The sequence below is a fragment of the Macaca thibetana genome, chromosome 15 (assembly GCF_024542745.1).
Source record: "Macaca thibetana thibetana isolate TM-01 chromosome 15, ASM2454274v1, whole genome shotgun sequence".
In the NCBI taxonomy this organism is placed as follows: Eukaryota; Metazoa; Chordata; class Mammalia; order Primates; family Cercopithecidae; genus Macaca; species Macaca thibetana.
In genome coordinates, this window is record NC_065592.1 from 42,008,698 (window position 1) to 42,030,787 (window position 22,090).

At 41.8% G+C, this 22,090-nt stretch overlaps 1 protein-coding gene across 4 annotated transcripts in view; it reads left to right on the top strand.

The window, feature by feature from the left end:
• Positions 1-3,708: 3,708 nt before the first annotated feature.
• TRMO (tRNA methyltransferase O) overlaps positions 3,709-22,090 on the top strand; it is a 29,718-nt gene continuing 11,336 nt past the window's right edge. Inside the window, exons 1-4 of one of the 4 annotated variants that reach the window (XM_050762186.1) lie at positions 3,709-3,861; positions 9,640-9,814; positions 12,379-12,536; positions 15,313-15,978. In XM_050762186.1, coding sequence (XP_050618143.1) covers positions 3,786-3,861; positions 9,640-9,814; positions 12,379-12,536; positions 15,313-15,978 — 1,075 coding nt within the window. In that variant the 5' untranslated portion in view covers positions 3,709-3,785. Of the gene's footprint in view, positions 3,862-9,639; positions 9,815-12,378; positions 12,537-14,013; positions 14,127-14,561; positions 14,655-15,312; positions 15,979-22,090 lie in introns of those variants that run through there. The other 3 variants (XM_050762187.1, XM_050762188.1, XM_050762189.1) reach the window with 3 other exon arrangements.

Below are 22,090 nucleotides of genomic sequence, written 5' to 3' on the forward strand. Positions count from 1 at the left end.
GTAAGATTTTTGAACAACAGAATGGCAATTTTAGTATTTTAGGAATATGACAAATATGGTGATAATGGCAAAGATTAACTGAAAACGACAAGAGACCAGGGCAGGAATAGAAACTCTTCTGGATGGGAAGATGTCTGAAAATCTACCCTGGTATTTTTTGTTTTCAGTTTTCCTTCTGTTATTACAGAGGACTAAGGAAATTTTTGCAAATAAAGGTTCATTCAGCAAGAACACACTTGCACAAGCTTTCCATATAGGCACTGTGCTAGGTACTAACTACATCAAAGAACAAGACAGGGTCCCAGTCCCTCAGGCATTCAAGGTATAATGAACATGAGAGAGCAGTGGTTCTCTCAACTCTCCAGGTACATTAGACTCGCCTGGGAAGGTTTCGAAAATATATATATGTCCAGACTTCTCCCCCAGGGATTCAGATTCCCCCATCTAGGTGACATACAGGCATAGGTATATTTATTTTTTAATTGTTTTATGCTTCAAATAATAGTTTTTGGAGGAATAATTTTAGAATTACAGAAAAGTTGTCATGATAGTACAAAAGTTACTATATACCTTTTTCCCAGTTTACACCAATGTTAACGTCTTACATAACCATGGCCCATTTGTCAAAACCAAGAAATCAGGATAGTTACACTATCATTAACTACAGACATTCCGTTTTCATGAGTTTTTCCACTAATGTCCTTTGTTGGCTTCAGGGTCCAATCCAGAGCTTTTTATTTTAAAAGCTCTCCCAACAATTCTAAAGTGGAGCTAGGGTTGAGAACCACTGGTACAGTGGGATGTTACAGTATTGTTTCCCTCCTATCTGCCTACTCCCTTTTGTGTGTACGTTAAATTTTTTACCATCAGGATATATTCATTGTACAATGATTCATACCCCCATTATATTTATTACACAACATACTGAGGGCAGCACAACCACAAAATAGTTTATTTATTTATTTTTTTTTTTGAGATGGAGTCTGGCTCTCTTGCCCAGGTTGGAGTGCAGTGGCGCCATCTTGGCTCACGGCAAGCTCCGCCTCCTGGGTTCACGCCATTCTCCTGCCTCAGCCTCCCGACTAGCTGGGACGACAGGTGCCCGCCACCACGCTCGGCTAATTTGTTTTTGTATTTTTAGTAGACGGGGTTTCACCGTGTTAGCCAGGATGGTCTCCATCTCCCGACCTTGTGATCCGCCCTCCTCGGCCTCCCAAAGTGCTGGGATTACAGGCGTGAGCCACTGCGTCCGGCCACAACCATGTAATAGTTTCTTACCTCTCGATGACACTTCAAGATTTATACTTTCACATAAACTGTTTTATCTGATCTGTACAAAAGTATGTGAAATAGGCCAGGCGGTGATTATCACCCCCACTTAAAGATGAGGGAATAACATCATAGAGGGAAGGTACTCACCCAAAGTCACATCTGACTTCCTCAGTGCTTTTTGTTTCTTCTTTGGAATGTGCTTCTGTCTCAATTTCACCTGCCAGAGTGGGCCAAAATTAGAGGAAAAAAAAAAGTAAACTGAAGTCTCAAGTTCTAAGAGTGTTGCATTAAGATGGACATTAAGAGATTTGCATATGTACAGTGTACAGCAGCACAAAAATGAGATGGGGGAATAGAGGGAAAGAGGAATGCAGTACATTAGAGGAAGCAGAATTTCTCTCTCCACCTCTCAGGACCCTTTCTGCTTGCCCTCTTAAATCACTCCTGTATTCACACACAACTTCTGCCTTCTCACCATTCTTGTTCAAACATCAGTATGCATCTAAAATTCTTCTGGCGTTCTTGGCTTAGAACCTTGAGGTGATAGAATTAAACTTTTGCAAGAATCCTAGCTTGACTTTGTGCTGCCCTCCTCTCAGGTTCTTAGAAATCCATGAACCCTATGATATTATATCCAAAATGATGTGTGAGATGGTTCAAAGCTTTAATTGATTCTCAAAGGGGTCCTTCACCCAAATGAGAGGTTAAGAATCACTCTACTGAGAAGTGCTTCTCAAAGTACAAGCTGAAGACCACATAATTATTTAGGTCATTTCTTTAAGGCAGATTTCTAGGTCTTACCTCTGGAGGAGAGGTTAAGTCTTACAAACTGCAAATAATCACATACAATTCCAGACAAGATAATAAGAACTTCAAATCATAGACTAATAAATGTGCTGCATATTTAAGTTCCTGTTTTCAGTCAAGAGACATTTTACCTTTAAAAGAGGTATCAATCTATTTCACTAGTATATTCAAATAAGCTTTGCATTTCAGTACTTGTCACACTTAATAATTACATATTTTTTGTGTGTGATTATCAACATCTACCATGCCCTCCAGGCGGGCAAGTATCTCTCTCCAAGTCTACTCTTTCCACAAATTAAGCGGGACTATCATTTTCAGCAACATCACCATCTAGTGGCAAGTGCAGTAATTCCGGCCCAATTTTACACACATACACACACACTGGTTTTCAAACTTGTTTCTCTCCAGCTGCACAGAACTGTTCCTCCTAAAAAAAAAAAAAAAAAAAATGGCAGCCTTTTCCAAGTTGTCATGTAAAAATGACCTGCCAAAAGACACTATATGCATTTGATCAGTTTTATTTCATTTTTTAAACCACAATCTTTAATTATTTGGCTCCTACTGCTGGTTATTTTCTACTAGAAATCAATGACAAATGGACAGACATGGAAACATCTTTTCATGGTTTTTAGGCTTTTCAATCTGTGGACTCATATGCTTTTGAATATTTTATACTGCAGATGTTAACAGATAAAAAGATAAAAGATTAAAAATTTTCTCCCATAAAGAGATTTATGTACATAGAAACTAGCTATAGGTGAGAGACAGCATTACAAGTGGGTAAAAGATAGGCTATCATTGCAAGGACAACTGGTCATTGCATTGGATTAAAAAATTATTCATATTAGCTCCTAGCTTCTCAGAGCTGTCCAGAAACGACAATAATCCTCACAATATACATGGCATGTTGACTCTTAAAATTCCATTCTCACTTCAGTTCTGGTAAGGTGTGGAGCACAAGAAACAGTTCCCACTCCTTAACCCCTAGCACATAGTAGGGCTCCTTTATAATATTCGCCACACTTGAAATAAGACTTATTTGGGGTTGTTTCTGACAAAGCATAACTTCTATTATGGAAAAATTGAGGCATAAAAAGGATAATCACATCTGTTTTCCCACCACCCAAAGAGATTTTTTTTTTCTTTTTTTTAGATACACGGTCTCGCTCTGTCACCCACGCTGGAGTGCAGCCTCAAACTCCTGGGCTCAAGCGATTCTCTCGCCTCAATCTCCGGGGTAGCTGGGACCACAGGCGCTAGAGGAGAATTCTTAACATTTCTTAACGTCCAGTCCTTCCGCTCTGTGGTAATTACATATACACATCCTTTAAAAATTAGGGTCATACTGGACGTGTAGGTTGCTTAACAATGTTTCGAGAGAGACATAGTTGCGAGTTCTTCATCGAGGTGTGTTGCCTCTCAGAAAGCGCGGGAACCCGGAGCCGCAGCCTGCCCTGGGAGGGCGGGCAACTGCAGGAGTTCTGTCTAAGATAAACGAGATTGGGGTCCCGGAAAGGAACACGCCCCGGATAGGGGTTCGACGCCCCATGGAGACCTCCAAACGTTCCTCAGCGCCACACTGCGCGCGCGCGCACTCTCCTGGGCTCGCGGGACCCCGCCGGCGAGGCTACTGCGCATGCGTCAGGCATGGAGCGCGGAAGCGGAAGGTTGGATGCGTCGGGTAGGCACCTCAGCAACCAGTAGCCATGCGCAGCTTGGAGGAGCCGGGTCGTCGGCCTACAGCGACCCCGTGCGGCTGCGTGAAGCCGGCTCTGGAGACAGGTAACTTCCAAGAGACTGGCAGTGCCACACTCTGGAGAGGTCTTCGTTGCCAAGCGGGGTGTGAAACGCAAGATCTGGAACTGACGTGCGTCATCCTTCTACCTACGGCGAAGGCACGGGTCATGTGCTGCGGCGACCACGTGATGTGCTTCGGCGAGTGGGATGACGTCATCGGGGTTGTTCAGCTTTGTTACAAGGCTTGCGCTGTCCGCCTAGTCTTGGCTCAGTAGCTGGAGCAGCTAAGTGTAGCGTAGCGGTTTTTCTCTTAGGGGTTTCGTTGCCATAGTATATGGGGGGTGGTGTTAGGCGGGTTAGGAATTAGTAAATGCCATAGGAGAGAGGCATCCTGCGCTGTAGGAACGAGGAGAGAGAAGGGGAAAATTTCGGTCGGAGAAAATAGTTTTAAATTGGGCCTAGAAAGGCATGAATTTGTTTCTGTTTACTCACACGTTTTCATAGAGGAATATTTTAGCTTTAGAAACTAGAAAGCGAATGGAAGAGAATTAAAATAGCCTGCCAGAGAAAGCCATTGTCAATATCTTGGTGTCTACCTTCCATACTTGTTTCTTTGCATACACACTTGAAAAGTGAGATACTATACGACCTTACTGTTTAGTAACTTTAAAAGAATTTAAAAAAAACTTAACAGGGCAATTAATGTTAATTTTAACACTTTGTTTTGTTATTATTAATTTTTGTAGAGGCAAGCTCTCACCATGTTGCCCAGGCTGGTCTCGAACTCCTGGGCTTAAAAGCAATCCACCTGCCTCAGCCTCCCAAAGTTTTGGGATTACAGGCGTGAGCCACTGCAACCAGCATAACGCTTTGTTTTAGAGATGTACTCTAATTCGTGTAACCAGCTTCCTGTTACTGAGCATTTAGGTTATTTTCAGTTTGCATTGTTCTAAAAGAAAGCTCTTGAAGCCGAAATGTTTGTGTACATTCTAAAGTTTGAACTTTGTTAAATTTCTTGGAAATGCTATTACCTGGTCAAATGTGCTTATTTAAAAAAAAATTGTTGCACACTGCCAGATAACAGGTCTAATATTTTGACAGGAAGGAAAACGCAGCAGCCAGGGCTCAGAAGTCTACACAGTATACGTTTGGGGAGCTAGAAGTCTAAAGTGTTAGATGGAGCAGGGAGGTGAGAACCTTTGGGTTCTGATTGTGAAGAACCTTGAGTGCCAGGCTAAGAAATACAAAGTCTGTTAGCAGTAGAGACCATGAAAAGTTTAAAGAGTTAGCATAACACGAGAAACTCTAGGATTGTTGAGGATTGGTCTAGAGTATTTTGAGAAGGGGAAGAACTTGCAGTGGAAACAGAAAGCCTAAGAAGGGTAATTTCATAGTCCAGGCAGAAAGGAAAAGGACCTGAACTTATTTTCAGAGCAAGATATGTAGACAATCCTATATACAAAAAAACCCCACGTTGATTACTTACTGGCTTTTTACTTATTATGCAGTTAATACAGTTGTAATATTTAAATGAGGAAAAAGCCTGAGCAGGGACTTTAAAAAGCACTCCTTGCTGGGCACTTTCTATTTTACTGGATGCTTTCCATATTTTATTAGTACTCTTACAGCTTTCCAAAGTAGGTATTATCCTTGTTTTATAGATGAGAAAACGGATTCAGAGAGAGAAGCTAGTTTTTCCCATGGTCACAGAGCTAGTGTAGTGGCCCTGTGTTGTTTTTATCCTTTCTCCATTCTGAAACCAGTCCTAATTCTCGTGCTCCTTTGAGGAACCACTTCTCCCCTTTTCCATGAGATTCTTGTGCTGGTTTTTGGTATACCTGTGCTCATTTATCTCTATTCCTGCAAAGGCGCCTAGCTAGAATTGTTGATTTACTTGTCCTTCTCTGTCAATATACTGGAAACCCTTGAGGATGAGAACTGGTTCTTATTTGTACCCCCAAATCCTTAGCACAGTGCTTACCAAATGGTAGGTATTTACTGTTCTTTTGGGTTTTTGTTGTTTTGAGATAGGCAAGAAGACCAGAATTCCTCTGGACAAACAGTGTCAGGTCTCTGCTTCAAATAGCATTTGTATTTCATAGCCTTATCCCCAGCCTCCTGGGGATATATATATTTATATATATTCAAAGAATATATAAATATGTCCCAGAAGAGTTCAGACGTATTAGAATATGGATATTTGATATTTTGAGATTGGTCCCAAACAGAGTAGCAGAGTTAGAAGAACTCTTACAAAGTACCTCTTCAGTATACTTTCAGTTCGTTGCTAATCTAGTGTTGTCTTGCTTATGTTCTTAAGGAGATGCACAAAGAGGATAGAAATAAATCTAATTGGCAGCCATATCATATGTGTAATCTGAAAAACAGGCATAGACTGATTCAGTGAAGTGATGAATCAGCTATAATATAAATTCCTAGGCTCCAAATCAAAGAGTCAAGGGCGGACGACTTTAATTACGTTACTGCTGATAGGACATTTTCCATGATATTGAAGTATGGTGTGAGGGTCTCCCCAACCATTAATTCCACTGTAGTAGGAGTTCTTGGTTTGTATCTTTTCTCCAAACTTAACACAATGTCTGGCAATTGTAGACACTTGGAAAATAGTGTTTCTCTCTTCCTTCCTTTCCCATCTTTCTCTTCTTCTTTCCTTTCTTTTCTTTTTTCTTTTCTTTTCTCTCTTCTTTGTTTCTTTACTTTTCTCCTTTTTCTCTCTCCCTTTCCTTTCTTTTCTTTCCTTTCTTTTCTTTTTTCTTTCTTTTCTTTCTCTTTCTTTCTTTTCTTTCTTTCTTTTTTTTCTTCTCTCTCCCTCCCCCCCCCCCCCCGTCTCTCTGTCTCTCTCTGTCTCTGAGTGGAGCAGGGCTAACTCATAGGCAGTGTGCCCAGAGTATCAGCCAGAAAATGTCCCTTGAACAAATGAAAACGAGACACAGGAATTTTGTGGCTGGGTTAGGAGTCTTTTTTGGCCATTTATCTTCCAGACATAAAGAAGATGCACCAGGTCGTTTGGCCTCAGTTTCTTCATTTTTAAGATGTCTGCTATATGTGTTCCACAGAAGCATGGATGAAGATCAAAAAGAAAAATAACAAAAAAACAAAAAACAATGCCTATAAACATACTTGGAGAAAAATTAAAGTTGTCAAAGACATACAGAGTATGGATGGATCTTAGCCTCATAATATTGAGAGAGAAAAAGCAAGTCTGAGAAGACACCTTACAGTTTGGTGCCAGTTTTTATAGATCTTAAAGACAAAAATCAATGAAATGCTGTTTAGGCATGCATGTACATGTAACAAAATCATACTTTGAAAGGAAGTGAGTGATAAAGACCAAATTCAGGCTTCTGTTTATCTCAGAGGGAAAAGAAGGGTGTGAGATAAGAGGAAAACAACCTAAAAAGACACAAGTTGTTGGTAATGCTCTAGTTTTTGGGATGGGTGGTGTGTACGTGGGGTTTCATTATATTATGCCGTATAAGTTACATGTATGTTGCATATAATATATGTATCAAATAATATAGCTTCTAGAAGTGAAGAGTAATGAAAGATACTGTGAGGGACAGCCCCGGACCTGGAGTCTTACTGCTTATGCTGGTAGGGTAGATTTAAGGAAGCAGGAAATAAAATGAAAGTCTGAAGTGTCTTTATGTCAACTTTGAGAAATTGATAACGCTCCCATGAAATGTGAAAATAAAAAAGTTATCGATAAATTCAAAGTGGTAGCCATGGAAACCTTAGACTTTAAATTTATATTGATAGTGTCTGGCCATTTTTTTTCTTTTGAAATATGTTATTAAAAAAATTGATTTTTTTTTTTTTTTTTTTGAGATGGAGTCTCACTCACCTAGGCTGGAGTGCAGTGGCGTGATCTTGGCTCACTGCAACCTCCGCCTCCCAGGGTCAAGTGATTCTCCTGACTCAGTTTCCCGAGTAGCTGGGAATCCAGGCATGCACCACCATGCCTGGCTAATTATTATTATTATTATTTTTATTTTTTTACTTTTAGTAGAGATGGGGTTTCACCATGTTGGCCAGGCTGGTCTCAAACTTCTGACCTCAGGTGATCTGCCCGCTTCAGCTTCCCAAAGTGTTGGGATTACAGACATGAGCCACCGTGCCTGGCCTAATTTGTGATTATTGAAAAAATTTCAAATATTATAGAAATTACAAAGTTAAATTTAAAGGTAGTTTAAAAATCTTACCACCCAGATAAACCACTGTTGAAAAAAATTGGTGAATATTGGCCAGGTGTGGTGGCTCACCCCTTTAACACCAGCAGTTTGAGAGGCCGAGATGGGCAGATTGCTGGAGGTAAGGAGTTTGAGACCAGCTTGGCCAACATGGTAAAACCCCTTCTCTACAAAAAAAAAAAAAAAAAAAACAACAATTAGATGGGCATGGTGGTGCGTGCTTGGGAGACTGAGGCACGAGAGTCACTTGAGCCTGGGAGGTGGAGATTGCAGGGAGCCGAGATCGTGCCACTGCTCTCCAGTCTGGGCAACAGAGCGAGACTCTGTCTCAAAAAAACAAACAAACGAAAAACACACATTTGGTGCATATCCTTCCAGATAGCTTTCCAAACATACCTGTGCATGTTTAAGAAGGTAAATAAATATATAACAAATTTCCATAAGTGGGATTATATACATATTATTCTTTTACTTTTTCAATTTCCACGTTAATCAGCTTAGACATATATAATCTTTTCTTCCATGCAACATGAATTTTTTGAGTACCTACTCCCTTGCAGGCAATGTACTAGACAGTGAGAATGCAGCGATAAACAAGACAGAAAAACTCCTGCCCTCATGGAGCTTACATTCTAGAGGGGCAGCAGGCTACTGGACCAAGCCTCACTTGAAATCTACCTTGCCTCTAGATATTTTAGCACTATGAGCTTATAAGTTGTCTTTATTGCTTAAATTAGTTTATTTCATATGTTCTGTTGCTTTCAATTGAAGACATCCTTACTTATGTATACCCAGTGTTTCCTCATCTTTCATTATTCTCTGCCTCTTATTTCATACTCCAGCCAATCAAAATAGCTTGTTTCCTGGATATGCTATGACATTTCTCACTTTTGTGTACACTATCTCCTCTATTAGAAATACCCTCATAGGCCAAGCATGGTGGCTCATGTCTGTAATCCCGGCACTTTGGGAGGTCCAGGTGGGCGGATCATGAGGTCAGGAGTTCAAGACCAGCCTGACCAACACGGTGAAACTCTGTCTCTACTAAAAATACAAAAAAAAAAAAAAAAAAAAAAAAAAAAAAAAATAGCTGGGTGTGGTGGCAGGTGCCTGTAATCCCAGCTACTGAGGAGGCTGTGGCGGGACAAATGCTTGAATCTGGGAAGCAGAAGTTGCAGTGAGCCGAGATCGCATCACTGCACTCCAGCCTGGGCAACAGAGTGACTCCATCTCAAAAAAAAAAAAAAAGTTAAATAAATAAATAAATAAATAAATAAGCCCTCATAGCCCTGGCCAAAGTCACATGACTTAGTACTGGTAGCATAGAATTTTAATTATGGTCATAGTAGGTATTCTGAAAATGCCCCCTTCGTTTCATTCTTTCTTGGACCATTATTTCTAGTATATCTAAAGGGATATTACTATGTATGGAATGATGTGTGTGTGTAATGATGAGAATATACGTATTCATGAACATTATAAAAATCATTTTTATAGTTGTACAACACTAATATTTTAAAACTATGAAACCAATGCATTAGAGAAAACATGTTTTCTTACAACCTGGTTTGACCTTTTGACTAATAATTTCTTAACTAATTTTCTCCTATAGGGAATCTTTTAACTGAGCCAATCGGCTACTTGGAATCCTGTTTCTTGGCCAAGAATGGTACTCCAAGACAGCCATCCATTTGTAGCTATTCTCGAGCCTGTTTGAGGATTAGAAAGAGCATCTTTAATAATCCTGAACATTCCCTGATGGGCCTAGAACAGTTTTCTCATGTTTGGTAAGTTATTTTATAGTTAGATGTAGGATTTTGGGCCAGAACTTACCCCCAAATAAAGTACTCCAATTGAAGGCAACCTTAGAGTCTGCCATCCAGACCACCGTCATCTTTCTGTTTTGTTTTGTTTTTGAGACGGGGTCTCTGTCACCCAGATTGGAGTACAGTGGTGAGATAGCAGCGCATTGCAACCTCTGCCTCCCAGGCTCAAGGTATCCTCTGACCTCAGCCTCCTGAGTAGCTGGGACCACAGGTGTACACCACCATGCCTGGCTAATTCTTTTTTGTATTTTTGGTAGAGACGGGGTTTCACCATGTTGCCCAGGCTGGAACTCTCATCTTTTGCGTGGATTTTTTTTATTTTTTATTTTTTAAGACAAGTGCAGTAGTGAGAAGGGGGAAAAGTAGAACAAAAAGTTCAATCTGTAACTGTCTGTAACAATCGATTGAGATAACTCATTACCTTTGGACCAGCCTGTATGGAATTTTGTACTGTATTTGTGCATATGATTGTCTGTGTCATTTAGACATCCTCAGGGAGGCTTGGGATCCACTGAGGTGGCATGTTCCATTTGCAGTTGGTTCTAATTGTGATGAATGCCTTCTGTTGAGTGGAAATTACAGACCTCCTTGACTCTGCCCCTGGGTCATTATTCTGCCCTCTAGACCAGGGGTCAGTAAACTATGGCCCATTTTTTGTAAATTATTTTTATGGAAACACAGTCATGTCCATTTGTTTATGTATTGTTTGTGGCTGCTTTTGTGCTATAGCAGCAGAGTTGAATAGTCTCTGTAGTGACTGGTTGGCCTACATATCCTAAAATATTACTCCCTGACCTTTTATAGAAAAAGTTTACAGATCCTGCTCTAGACTCATGTAGAATTAAATATACTCCTAAAAGACAAGACGCTGTAGAAATCTGGATACTTTAAGTGTTACCTATATTAGGGCCTGTGTTATACTAGCATTGTTTGTGGTCTTTTCAAATTCTGTCTGTGTTCATTCTTCACCCCAACATCAGCAGTTTAAATCGGTCTGTTTTTGTTGGTAGAGACCTAAAAATTAAGTGTTTATTCTGAAATAGTTTATTTTTCATGTTAATTTGGGGACAAGATTAGATTAGAAAGAAAATGTGTGTTCTGACCTAGTTTGTATTATGACCCTGATTGAATTATTTAAGTTATTGATGATGTAAAACATGGGTTCAGAAGTATAGAAAGAGATTTTTCCTTATCCCTCCTATTTTCCTCCTCTCTCCCCAACCCCAACCCCTCATCAGAGATTATTACTGTTGACAGCACGGTGTAGATTCTGCCAGAACTTTTAATGTTTTCTTTTTCAAATACACATAGAAACAAATTTATACATACAGAGTGGGTATTTGTTTTTTTAAAAAAAGTATGTTTTCTTCACATATCAGTATATACCATGGAGAGCTTTCATGACAGTAGATTAACCTTTTTTTTTTTTTTTTGCTTTAATAGCTGTCTATTATTACAAAATATAGATGTACCATGTACACTCTTGTTAATGGAGGGCTATGTTGTTATAATACTGTGACAAACTCCCTTAGAAACATTCTTGGCCACTTGTGTATTTTTATGGACAGGATGTCAGAAGTGGATATATTGGACTAGAAGATAAGCATATTTAGAATTTTAGAGAACTACTTCCAAATTATCCTCTGAAATTAACCAATGTGTACTTCAATAATATATGCAAATGGCCTTTTTCTTACACCCTTCCCAACACAATATGTTATCAGTTTTTTACATTTTTGCCTGATGGGAAAAAAGAATATTTTGGTTTTTTAGCTTAATTTCTAAATTTAGAAATTTCTAATTATTAGTGAAGCTCAACATCTTTTCATATGGTTCTTAGCTACTTGTCATTTTTTTGTGAATTACTTATTCATGTTCTTTGCATAGTGTCCTATATTGGGTTGTCCTTAGTAATCTGTAGGAACAATTTATGTGCCACAGATACTAACCTATGGTCCTTTATGTATGTAGCAAACATTTTCTCTTAGGCTGACATTTTGTAGTACATAAATGTTGTGGTTTCATGAGTTCAAATCTGTTAGTTTTTCTTCATGGCTTCTTGGTTTCGTATCTTACTTAGGAAGGTCTGGTCATGCCAAATGAAAAAAAAAAGGAAGGTCTGGTAAAATTATTTAACATTTCTGAACTTCAATTTCCTCATTCCAAAAATGGGGGATAAATTATATTATTTAAGATAGTTAAGAAGATTGCATGAAGTGAGTGTAAAATTATTTTACCGTACTACTTGACAAACAGCAGACAGTAAATATTGTTCATTGGGCACTTGACAAACATCTCTTAAGTTCCTACTGTGTGCCAGTTGTTGTGTTAGCTGCAAAGGATGTGGAGAGAAGGAAGGGGGATGGTGCTATTTTCTTCCTGCTAGATTACAAGTTAATACTATTTAAAACATGATTTCTGTTAATTTGTGAAAGATTGCATTTTTTCCCCCATCAGATCATTGTGGTAAAATAACTTGTGCTCTTTTCTTATTCCATGGTTTGTTTTGTTTTGTTATTTTATAGGATTTTGTTTGTTTTTCATAAAAATGGTCATTTGAGCTGTAAGGCAAAGGTGCAGCCTCCTAGGCTGAATGGTGCAAAGACTGGAGTTTTTTCCACAAGGAGCCCTCATCGTCCCAATGCGATAGGACTGACCCTGGCCAAGCTGGAAAAGGTAGAAGGTAACCCATTTCATTTCTACTTTTACCTTTTTCTTTACGCAAAAAAGCCTTATAAAATAAACACAGCATTCACCACTGGCTGTTTATTCAGATGAGTACCAATGATGTTAACTTTCTGAGAACCACCAGACATTGAAGAAAATACAATGATTAAAAGAATGTTAGCATTGAAAAATGTTGAAATAAACTCTCATAGGATGCTCAGAGTTTGTTTATGTTATTGCATATATCCAAAACTATTAAATTATTTAGAAATAACAAAAATTTCATAATCATTAAATTAGTAACCACAGTTTCTCTTACTTGGAATGCAGTGAATACAAAATGATTAAATGGACACTTTCCAATTTAACACACAATAACTCATTGTACATGCACATATGGAAGACACATAGACTGGTGGTATATCATTCCTTCCTTAAAGTCTTGGGGAAATGGACAGACATCATGGCTGCTGTGCTGATATCAACTGTGCTATGTGGCAGGAGTCTGGGATGAATCACACTACAAGGACAAACATTGGTCAGATTGTAGAAGTTCTAAACTAACTAGTTTTAACTGTGTGTTCTTATATAATCTAGTTACACATTTATGAAAAGCAGTCCATTCTGACCTAACAGGCAGCAGATGAAATGGCAGGTAAACTAGGAGTCAGGAGACCATTCCAGGCTTCAGCCTGCTGGTTGTGAAGTGGGAAAAGGAGAAGGACCTACTTCCTCTGTGATTCAACAGAATATTTTGAGAATCTTGTAAGACAAAAGTTCTGAAACTAATTTTTCAGGCTATTGGACACTAAATAGATGAGAGCAGTTATTTTGTTTGTTCTCTCCCAGAACTTGAACTCTCTCACTGGATTGTACTCAACTGGGCCTTAGGTAGTTTCCCCAGAAAAATTCAGTAGCTGATCCACCTTGACTTTTATCATTTATAATAGCTAACCAACGTGGGTAGCAAGTACTAGAAGATTTTATGATTATTTATGCAACCCACACATATTTTCTAGCACTGATTATGTGCCAGGCATTGTCCTAGGTGCTGGAGCTATAGTGGTAAACAAATCAGATAAAAATAGAAATCCTTGCCCTAAAGAACTTAATGTTTCAATTGGGGAGGTCAAGTCAGAAAGGTTAAAAGGCAAACACAGTAGCACTGTAGACATTACTATATAAGCTGTATGACGACTAGTGTTTGTGCAGTGCTTTACAGTTAGTAAACAGTGTTCAGGTACCTTATCTCACAGTGGCTTTGTGGGTTTGACACAGTAGCAATCCTCATCTCATAGGTGAGGAAACCAGGGCTCTTTAATGTTAGATAATCTGTCTAATAGCATCCAGCCAGGTGGTCATCTGACTAAATCTTTTGAAGTTTTAACTTATGCTACAGTGCCTTTCTTTTTCCTACAGATATTAGGTGTAATTCATCATCTAGCAAGTCTGGAATCATCCTTCCAGAGTTCAAGGCTCATTCATAATAAGCATGTGTCAGAAATCAGGGTCCTGTATTAGTTACATTTTTCTTAAATGGAGACGAAGTCAAATATGACTGCATGCCGTTTTTCTGTTCTCATTTGACCTATTTTCCAAGAGTAAGGTTAGTAGATGACTATGTGTAGCAGGAACTGGACAGCATATGTCCAGTGGGACAGCTGGAGACTTGTCTTTAGTATTTGGTAATGCTGACTTATGTGCCGCTTAATCTTTTGAGTCTTCATGGATGTATTAGATTTCTATTGTTGTGTAACAAATTACCACAGAATCATCAGTTTAAACAACACACATTTATTATGTGTTTGAAACATTATTATGTATCTGTGGGTCAGAAGGATGGGCACAGCTTAACTAGGTCATCTGCTTATGGTCTCACCAGACTGCAATTAAGTTGTCAGCTGAGATGAGTTCCTATCTGGAGGCTTGACTGTGGAATAATCTGCTTCAAGTCACTTAGACTGTTGGCCACATTGATTTCCTTGCCATTGTAGTAGGACTGGGGGCCCCAGATTCTTGCTGGTTGTTGACTGGAGGCTGCCCTCAGCGTCTAAAGGCTGTTTGCAGTTCCTTGCTCCGTGGGCTTCCCAGCATGCCTGCCTACTTCCGCAAGCCTTCAAGGAGAGTCTCTCGAGTGAGTCTTCCAGCCAGCAGCAGAGCTAACAAAAAGCATAGTCACTGGAGGGACATCATACCTCTTTTGCCCTATTCTATTGGTTAGAAGCCAGTCACAACTGAAGGGGGAGGATTATATAAGGACATGAACTTCAGGAGGTGCGGGTCACAGGGCCACCTTTGGATCTGTTTGCCACAGTAGAAACCTTCATTGGTCCCACAGAGATATATTGAGGACTACTATATCCCTGGAACAGAAGCACCAGTGATACAGAGATGAGTTGGCCCCAGCCTGTGTTAAGGGGCCTGCCTGCTGTCTAGGGATAAAGACTCTAAGCTGGTCACTGCCCTACCACGGGGAAAGGGCTCTGGCAGAGGTTTGTGCACAGGCTTCTCTATGGGGACTGTAGGAAAGAATGCTTTTGTCTGGAGGAGCCAGAAAGGCTTTGTAAAAGGTGTGCTTTGAGGGCCTCAAAGATCAAGTAGGGGTTTGATAGGTAGAGAAGAGGATAGGCTACCAGGTAGCAAGAAGGATGTGTGTTGGTACCAGGTCTATGTGAGAGAATTATGAGTAAGCGCAGTGAGGCATAAGCAAACAGTGTTAGAGGATTCTGGGGTGTGATTATATTCTCCAAGTGTTTGCAGTGTTCTTCATTTTTCACGTTTTTATGTCATAGGTGGAGCTATATACCTTTCTGGAATTGACATGATACATGGCACACCAGTACTAGACATCAAGCCCTACATAGCTGAGTATGACTCGCCGCAAAATGTGATGGAGCCTTTAGCAGACTTTAATTTACAGAATAACCAACATACACCAAACACTGCGTCCCAGTCTGACAGCAAGACTGACAGCTGTGACCAGCGACAGCTGTCAGTGTGTGATGAGCCACAACCTCACCGTAGCACTAAGGAGAAACCTAAATGTCCTGAAGACAGAACTTCAGAAGAAAACTACCTGACACACAGTGACACAGCCAGAATTCAGCAAGCATTCCCTATGCACAGGGAGATAGCAGTGGATTTTGGTTTGGAATCAAGACGTGATCAGAGTTCCAGTATGTCAGAAGAACAAATTGGCCCATATGGCCCGGAGAAGAGCTTTTCAGAGAAAGGTACAGACAAGAAGCTAGAGAGAGTGGAAGGAGCAGCAGTCCTGCAAGGAAGCAGGGCAGAGACACAGCCCATGGCCCCTCACTTACCTGCTGGAAGGGCTGATGGAGCTCCCTGCAGCGTGGTTCCTGCCTGGGTGACAGAGGCCCCTGTGGCCACTTTAGAAGTGCGGTTTACTCCTCATGCCGAGATGGACCTTGGGCAGCTCAGTTCACAGGGTGAATCAGGTATCTTCAGTTTCTTCATTCTAAATGAGAGATGAACTTTGAGATTTAGCCAAGTTTGGTATTTGTGAGGGCAGTTATATGGAGTGTTTGTCAGTGTGACTGGTTTTTAGGAAACAGGTATAAAATAATATTTTTGCAGCACCATCATACGATGAGTCTTGTTGGACAACTGTGTGGTCAGCACAGTTAGTTCCAGGCTGTCAGCAAAGCATTGGCAGAGAGTGGCTGCTGCCTCACGAGGTGGCCCATGACTTACAGCGCCTTGTCTGCTTGTTAACAGTAGTTCTTAGAGTCTTCAAGCATCATTCAGAAGCTGAATTGTGCTTGTTCTGTACTTATATACCTAAAGTTTTCTTATTTGTTTTACTGTCTTACTAGAGAAATGTTGCATTGTATTCTGATACAATTGATAGCAAACAGCAAAATTCAGAGTTGTTACAGAAATAAGAAGTGATAAGACAGCTTAGCCTTTGGCACAGAGGACTCTAGGAGCCCAGAGTCAGAGGGGAAGAGTCTCTTAGCACAGAACTTGCCCCAACAAAGTCCCACAGCTAGAGGCATACACTTCGCTGCAGAAGAGAGGCCACAGGGCTCTTACATGGAGCCTGCTTACTTTAACACATGATTCTTAACAAATGTTATCTGGTTCCCCCAGTTCACAGCAGATCCCAAGCAGTAGCCTGGGATGAAGGAAGGGGCTGTTAAGATGTGGATACAGTGATACCAGTAAGAAGTAACTAGTTTCAGTTGTAGTAGGACTGGGGGCCCCAGATTCTTGCTGGTTGTTGACTGGAGGCTGCCCTCAGCGTCTAAAGGCTGTTTGCAGTTCCTTGCTCCGTGGGCTTCCCAGCATGCCTGCCTACTTCCGCAAGCCTTCCAGGAGAGTCTCTCGAGTGAGTCTTCCAGCCAGCAGCAGAGCTAACAAAAAGCATAGTCACTGGAGGGACATCATGCCTCTTTTGCACGGTGGCTCACTCCTGTAATCCCTGCACTTTGGGAGGCCGAGGTGGGTGGATCACTTGAAGTCAGGAGTTCAAGACCAGCCTGGCCAACATGATGAAACCCCATCTCTATTAAAAATACAGAAAGCCAGTTGTGGTGGCAGGTGCCTGTAATTCCAGCTACTCGGGAGGCTGAGGCAGTAGAATTGCTTGAACCTAGGAGGCAGAAGTTACAGTGAGCCGAGATGGTGCCACTGTATTCCAGCCTGGGTGGCAGAGTGAGACTCCATCAAAAAGAAGAAGCTGGTTGCCAAGGAGATGTCAGATTGCAAAAAGCTCTTCTTTGTGTTACAACTCAGTAAGGAGCCAGCCTAGCCATATAAAGAGGGAAGTTCATTTATTCATTCTACAGTTGTTTACTGAGCTTCTGCTAGGTACCAGACATTGGTCTAGGTTCTTGGAATACATCAGTGAACAAAACAGATTTTAAAAATTCGTGCTCTTGCGGAGCTTGCATTCTAATGGGGAGGAGAGAAACAAACTAAAAGCATAATAAGCAATCAAGTTATTATACCAAACATGCTCAACATTATATAATATTAGAAGGTGATAAGAGTTACTGAAACATTTAAGAGGGAATACAGCAGGGTTGGGGTGTTGTTACTATTTTACTTTGTTTTTGAGACAGGATCTCACTCTGTCACCCAGGCTGGAGTGCAGTGGCAAGAATATGGCTTACTGCAGCCTCAACCTCCTGGGCTCAAGCAGTCCTCCCACCTCAGCCTTCTGTGTAGCTGGGACTACAGGTGTGCATCACTACGCCTGGCTAATATTTTGATTTTTTTTTTTTTTTGATACGGAGTCTCACTCTGTCGCCCAGGCTGGAGTGCAGTGGCTCGATCTCGGCTCACTGCAAGCTCTGCCTCCTGGGTTCATGCCATTCTCTTGCCCCAGCCTCCCGAGTAGCTGGGACTACAGGTGCCTGCCCCCACACCCAGCTAATTTTTTGTATTTTTAGTAGAGACAGGGTTTCACCGTGTTAGCCAGGATGGTCTTGATCCCTTGACCTCATGATCCGCCCGCCTTGGCCTCCCAAAGTGCCTGGATTACAGGCGTGAGCCACCACGCCCGGCCTCTTTTGATTTTTTTTGAAGAGATGAGGTCTCATTTTGTTGCCCAGGCTTGTCTTGAACTCTTGGGCTCAGGGGATCCTCTGTCTCAGCCTCCCAAAGTGCAGGGATTATAGGTGCGAACCTCTGCACCTAGCCTGTTGCAGTTTTATTTATTTATTTATTTATTTATTTATTTATTTATTTGAGACGGAGTCTCACTCTGTCGCCCAGGCTGGAGTGCAGTGGCCGGATCTCAGCTCACTGCAAGCTCCACCTCCCGGGTTTACGCCATTCTCTTGCCTCAGCCTCCTGAGTAGCTGGGACTACAGGCGCCCACCACCTCGCCCGGCTAGTTTTTTGTGTTTTTTTAGTAGAGACGGGGTTTCACTGCATTAGTCAGGATGGTCTCGATCTCCTGACCTCGTGATCCGCCCGTCTCGGCCTCCCAAAGTGCTGGGATTACAGGCTTGAGCCACCGCGCCCGGCCTGCAGTTTTAAATAGGTGGCCCACTGGGGCCATATGAGCCTTTCACTGAGAAAGACACATACGAGCAAAGGTCAAAGAAGTGAAGACGTGAGCCAGCCTGTCCGGAGAAAGGACATGCTGGCCTGAGGGACAGCCAGCGCACAGCCGCAAGGTGGAGGGGGCATGGCATGTTTGAGGTCAGGTGGCCAGAATGGACTGAGGAGGGCTGAGTGGAAGGATACGAAGTCAAAGAGGCACTAGAAAAGGGATGAGGTCACCTAAGGGTTTTATAGGCCATTGTAAGGACTTGAGTTTTGATCTTGGGAGAAGTAAAAGGCAGAGGAACTTGATGTCGGTATCCCCGGAGAGCAGGGGGCCATCTCTGGGGTCAGATCACTACGTGTGTGATTTCTGGGATGTCACATCTCAGTGACATGCAAAGGCAAGCTGGAGTTCCTTATTGAGAAAATGAAGACTTTCATTCCATATCCAGAAAATAAAGGGTTACACAACCAAATATACTAGATTTTCCCCTGCTTTACTAGCAGGGAGAGAATGAAGAGGCTAGGGGGGTATTTGGCTTTGATACTCCAACCTGAAGGAGGTTCTTCTGATGGCAAAAGAAGTCTAAAAGTTGGGACTAGAGACACATGCCAACTGACACTAAGATTTCCCCATTTCTTCCTGTCAGAGCCACAGCCAGCCTACACTGTTGCCTTTTGCAAAGGAAAAGCCACCCCTTCCTCTGGGTGGAGGCAGCCACCTGCCAGGGCCCAGGAACTGGTTTTAGCCCCAACATGCCAACCTCAGCCAGGTGCTGTATGCTGAGCACCCCCTGCACCTCTGGATGTGGCAGTCGCGTGGTCATGAGTGCCGATGCCACCTGAGGGTTGTGCTTCTCGTTCCTCCCTAAGGCTTTACTTTTAAACAGAGCTTTTGATTTAAAAATTGATCTCTTTGTTTTTAAAAGTTTTGTTGATAGAAATAATTTCATCACTGTATACAGTTGATAGGAGGAGGCTGGTCAGTTGTAAAAGGATTTTGTGGTGGAACGAAACAGTCCTGTCTTCTGGATACTTTATGTTTACACTTACCACTTGTCCTGTGGTTATTGTTGAATGCAGCCTACTAGGGAAAGTTTTGTTTTTCTTTCTTTTAGTTTTTCTTTCCTTTTTTTTTTTTTTTTTGAGATGGAGTCTCGCTCTGTCACCCAGGCTAGCGTGTAGTGGCGCGGTCTCGGCTCACTGCAACCTCTGCCTCCCGGGTTCAAGCGATTCTCCTGCCTCAGCCTCCTGAGTAGCTGGGATTACAGGCGTGAGCCACCACGCCTGGCCTGGAAAGTTTTGTTTTTTTAAACTGCAGTGCAATATGTGTCAGATGTTTGAAATATGCCTTATTGATTAAAAAAATGATTAAAATGAGAAATTACGCAGTGTAACTACAAAACAGGAACTGATTGATAGCAAACAGCAAAATTGAGAGCTGTTGCAGAAATAAGAAGTGATTTCAGGAAGCTCTGAGTCTAGAAGAGGTTAGAGGTGTTGAAATGGAAGGAAGTTTGGTGCTGGAGTAAAGGTCTGGGCAGAGTGCTGTGGGCACTCTGAGAGGAGAATCCTGACTTGGGTCTGGGAGGGAGTGTGGGAGGAAACGGTGCTTGAGCGGAGCCTGGCAGGATGAGTAGGCAGGGAATTGGGAGAAGGCACCCATGCCAGATGGACGGCCAACCAGAGGCCTGGAGCCTCTCCTAGAAATGCCATCACTGGGGAGTGTGATGAGCTTTCCTCATTTTTGAGTCGCCTTCAGAGCCATTTTCTATGAGCCATGCAGTAAAGGAATCTTATTGCCATATAATTGATTTTTTTTTTTTTTTTTGAGATGCAGTCTCTTTCTGTCACCCAGGCTGGAGTGCAGTGGTGCAATCTCTGCTCACTGCAACCTCTGCCTCCCAGGTCCAAGTGATCGTCTTGCCTCCTGAGTAGCTGGGATTACAGGTGTGTGCCACCACACTGGCTAATATTTTTTTGTTGTTTTTTTTTTTTAGATGGAGTCTTGCTCTGTTGCCTAGGCTGGAGTGCAGTGGCACGATCTGGGCTCACTGCAAGCTCCACCTCCCAGGTTCACGCCATTCTCCTGCCTCAGCCTCCCGAGTAGCTGGGACTACAGACACCCACCACCACACCTGGCTAATTTTTTTTTTGTATTTTTTTAGTAGAGATGGGGTTTCACCATGTTAGCCAGGATGGTCTCGATCTCCTGACCTCATGATTCGCCCGCCTCAACCTCCCAGAGTGCTGCGATTACAGGCATGAGCCGCCACGCCTGGCCTATTTTTTATGTATTTTTAGTAGAGATGGGATTTTACCATGTTGGTCAGGCTGGTCTTGAATTTCTGACCTTGTGATCCTCCCACCTTGGCCTCCCAAAGTGCTGGGATTACAGGCATGAGCCACTGTGCCCAGACCATATAATTGATTTTTGACTAAAAATTGTACTTCATGGCTTTATTTACCCAACTTGCTTATTAGATATGGCCCACAGTGATTTTTGGCTACTTATGGAAATCAAATCCATTCTAAGAGGGATAAAGATCCACTGCCACCAGAGATGATATTTTGAGCAGGGACAGTGTTTTTAAGGTCTGTGCCTCCCTGGAAGGGGCCGGCCTTCATTTGGATGTATGTGATATTGTAGTTATGAAAAACTAGATCACAGTTACTTTTTAAATTTATGTTTTGGCCGGGCGCGGTGGCTCACGCCTGTAATCCCAGCACTTTGGGAGGCCGAGGCGGGCGGATCACAAGGTCAGGAGATCGAGACCACTGTGAAACCCCGTTTCTACTAAAAAAAAAATACAAAAAATTAGCCAGGCGCGGTGGCGGGCGCCTGTAGTACCAGCTACTCAGGAGGCTGAGGCAGGAGTATGGCGTGAACCCAGGAGGCGGAGCTTGCAGTGAGCCGAGATTGCGCCACTGCACTCCGGCCTGGGCGACAGAGCGAGACTCTGTCTCAAAAAAAAAAAAAAAAAAAAAAAAAAAAAAATTTATGTTTTATATACACTATTTAAAAAAATTAAAATACATTAAAAATCCTACAAACATAGGAAATTTTGCTGTTCCTTCGGGACAGCAAATGTGAGAGAGTCCCAAAGCAAAGGAACGTTACTGGTAACTGTGGGGCTGTGACACCAGCTTTCTGGTGCAGCCTCTCTTGCCTGTAGCTGGTGCTCTGGGTGTGTGTGGGTTTAGTTCTCTTTCTTGTGGCTTTCTGAGGATGCTGGGACTGTCATGCATTTCCTTGTCTCTGTTCTGAGAAGAAAATGACAAGGAATTAAAGTCTACATTGAGTATAGAAAAGTGACATTTTGGATGTCAGAAAAGTGACATTTTGGTTGACAGAAAATGAAAGCTCACCTCTCCTAGTTAGAAGACTAAGGAAAAATACTACCATGATTTTTCTGTTCAGTAAAACAAAACTTTGGGGGTGTATAAGTTAAACCTAATGACAATAAACACCTCTTGAAGGTGACAGTCTCCGTAATGATCAAATAGATTTCCAAACCCTTTCCATGCCAAGTGATCTTTAAGGAACCAACC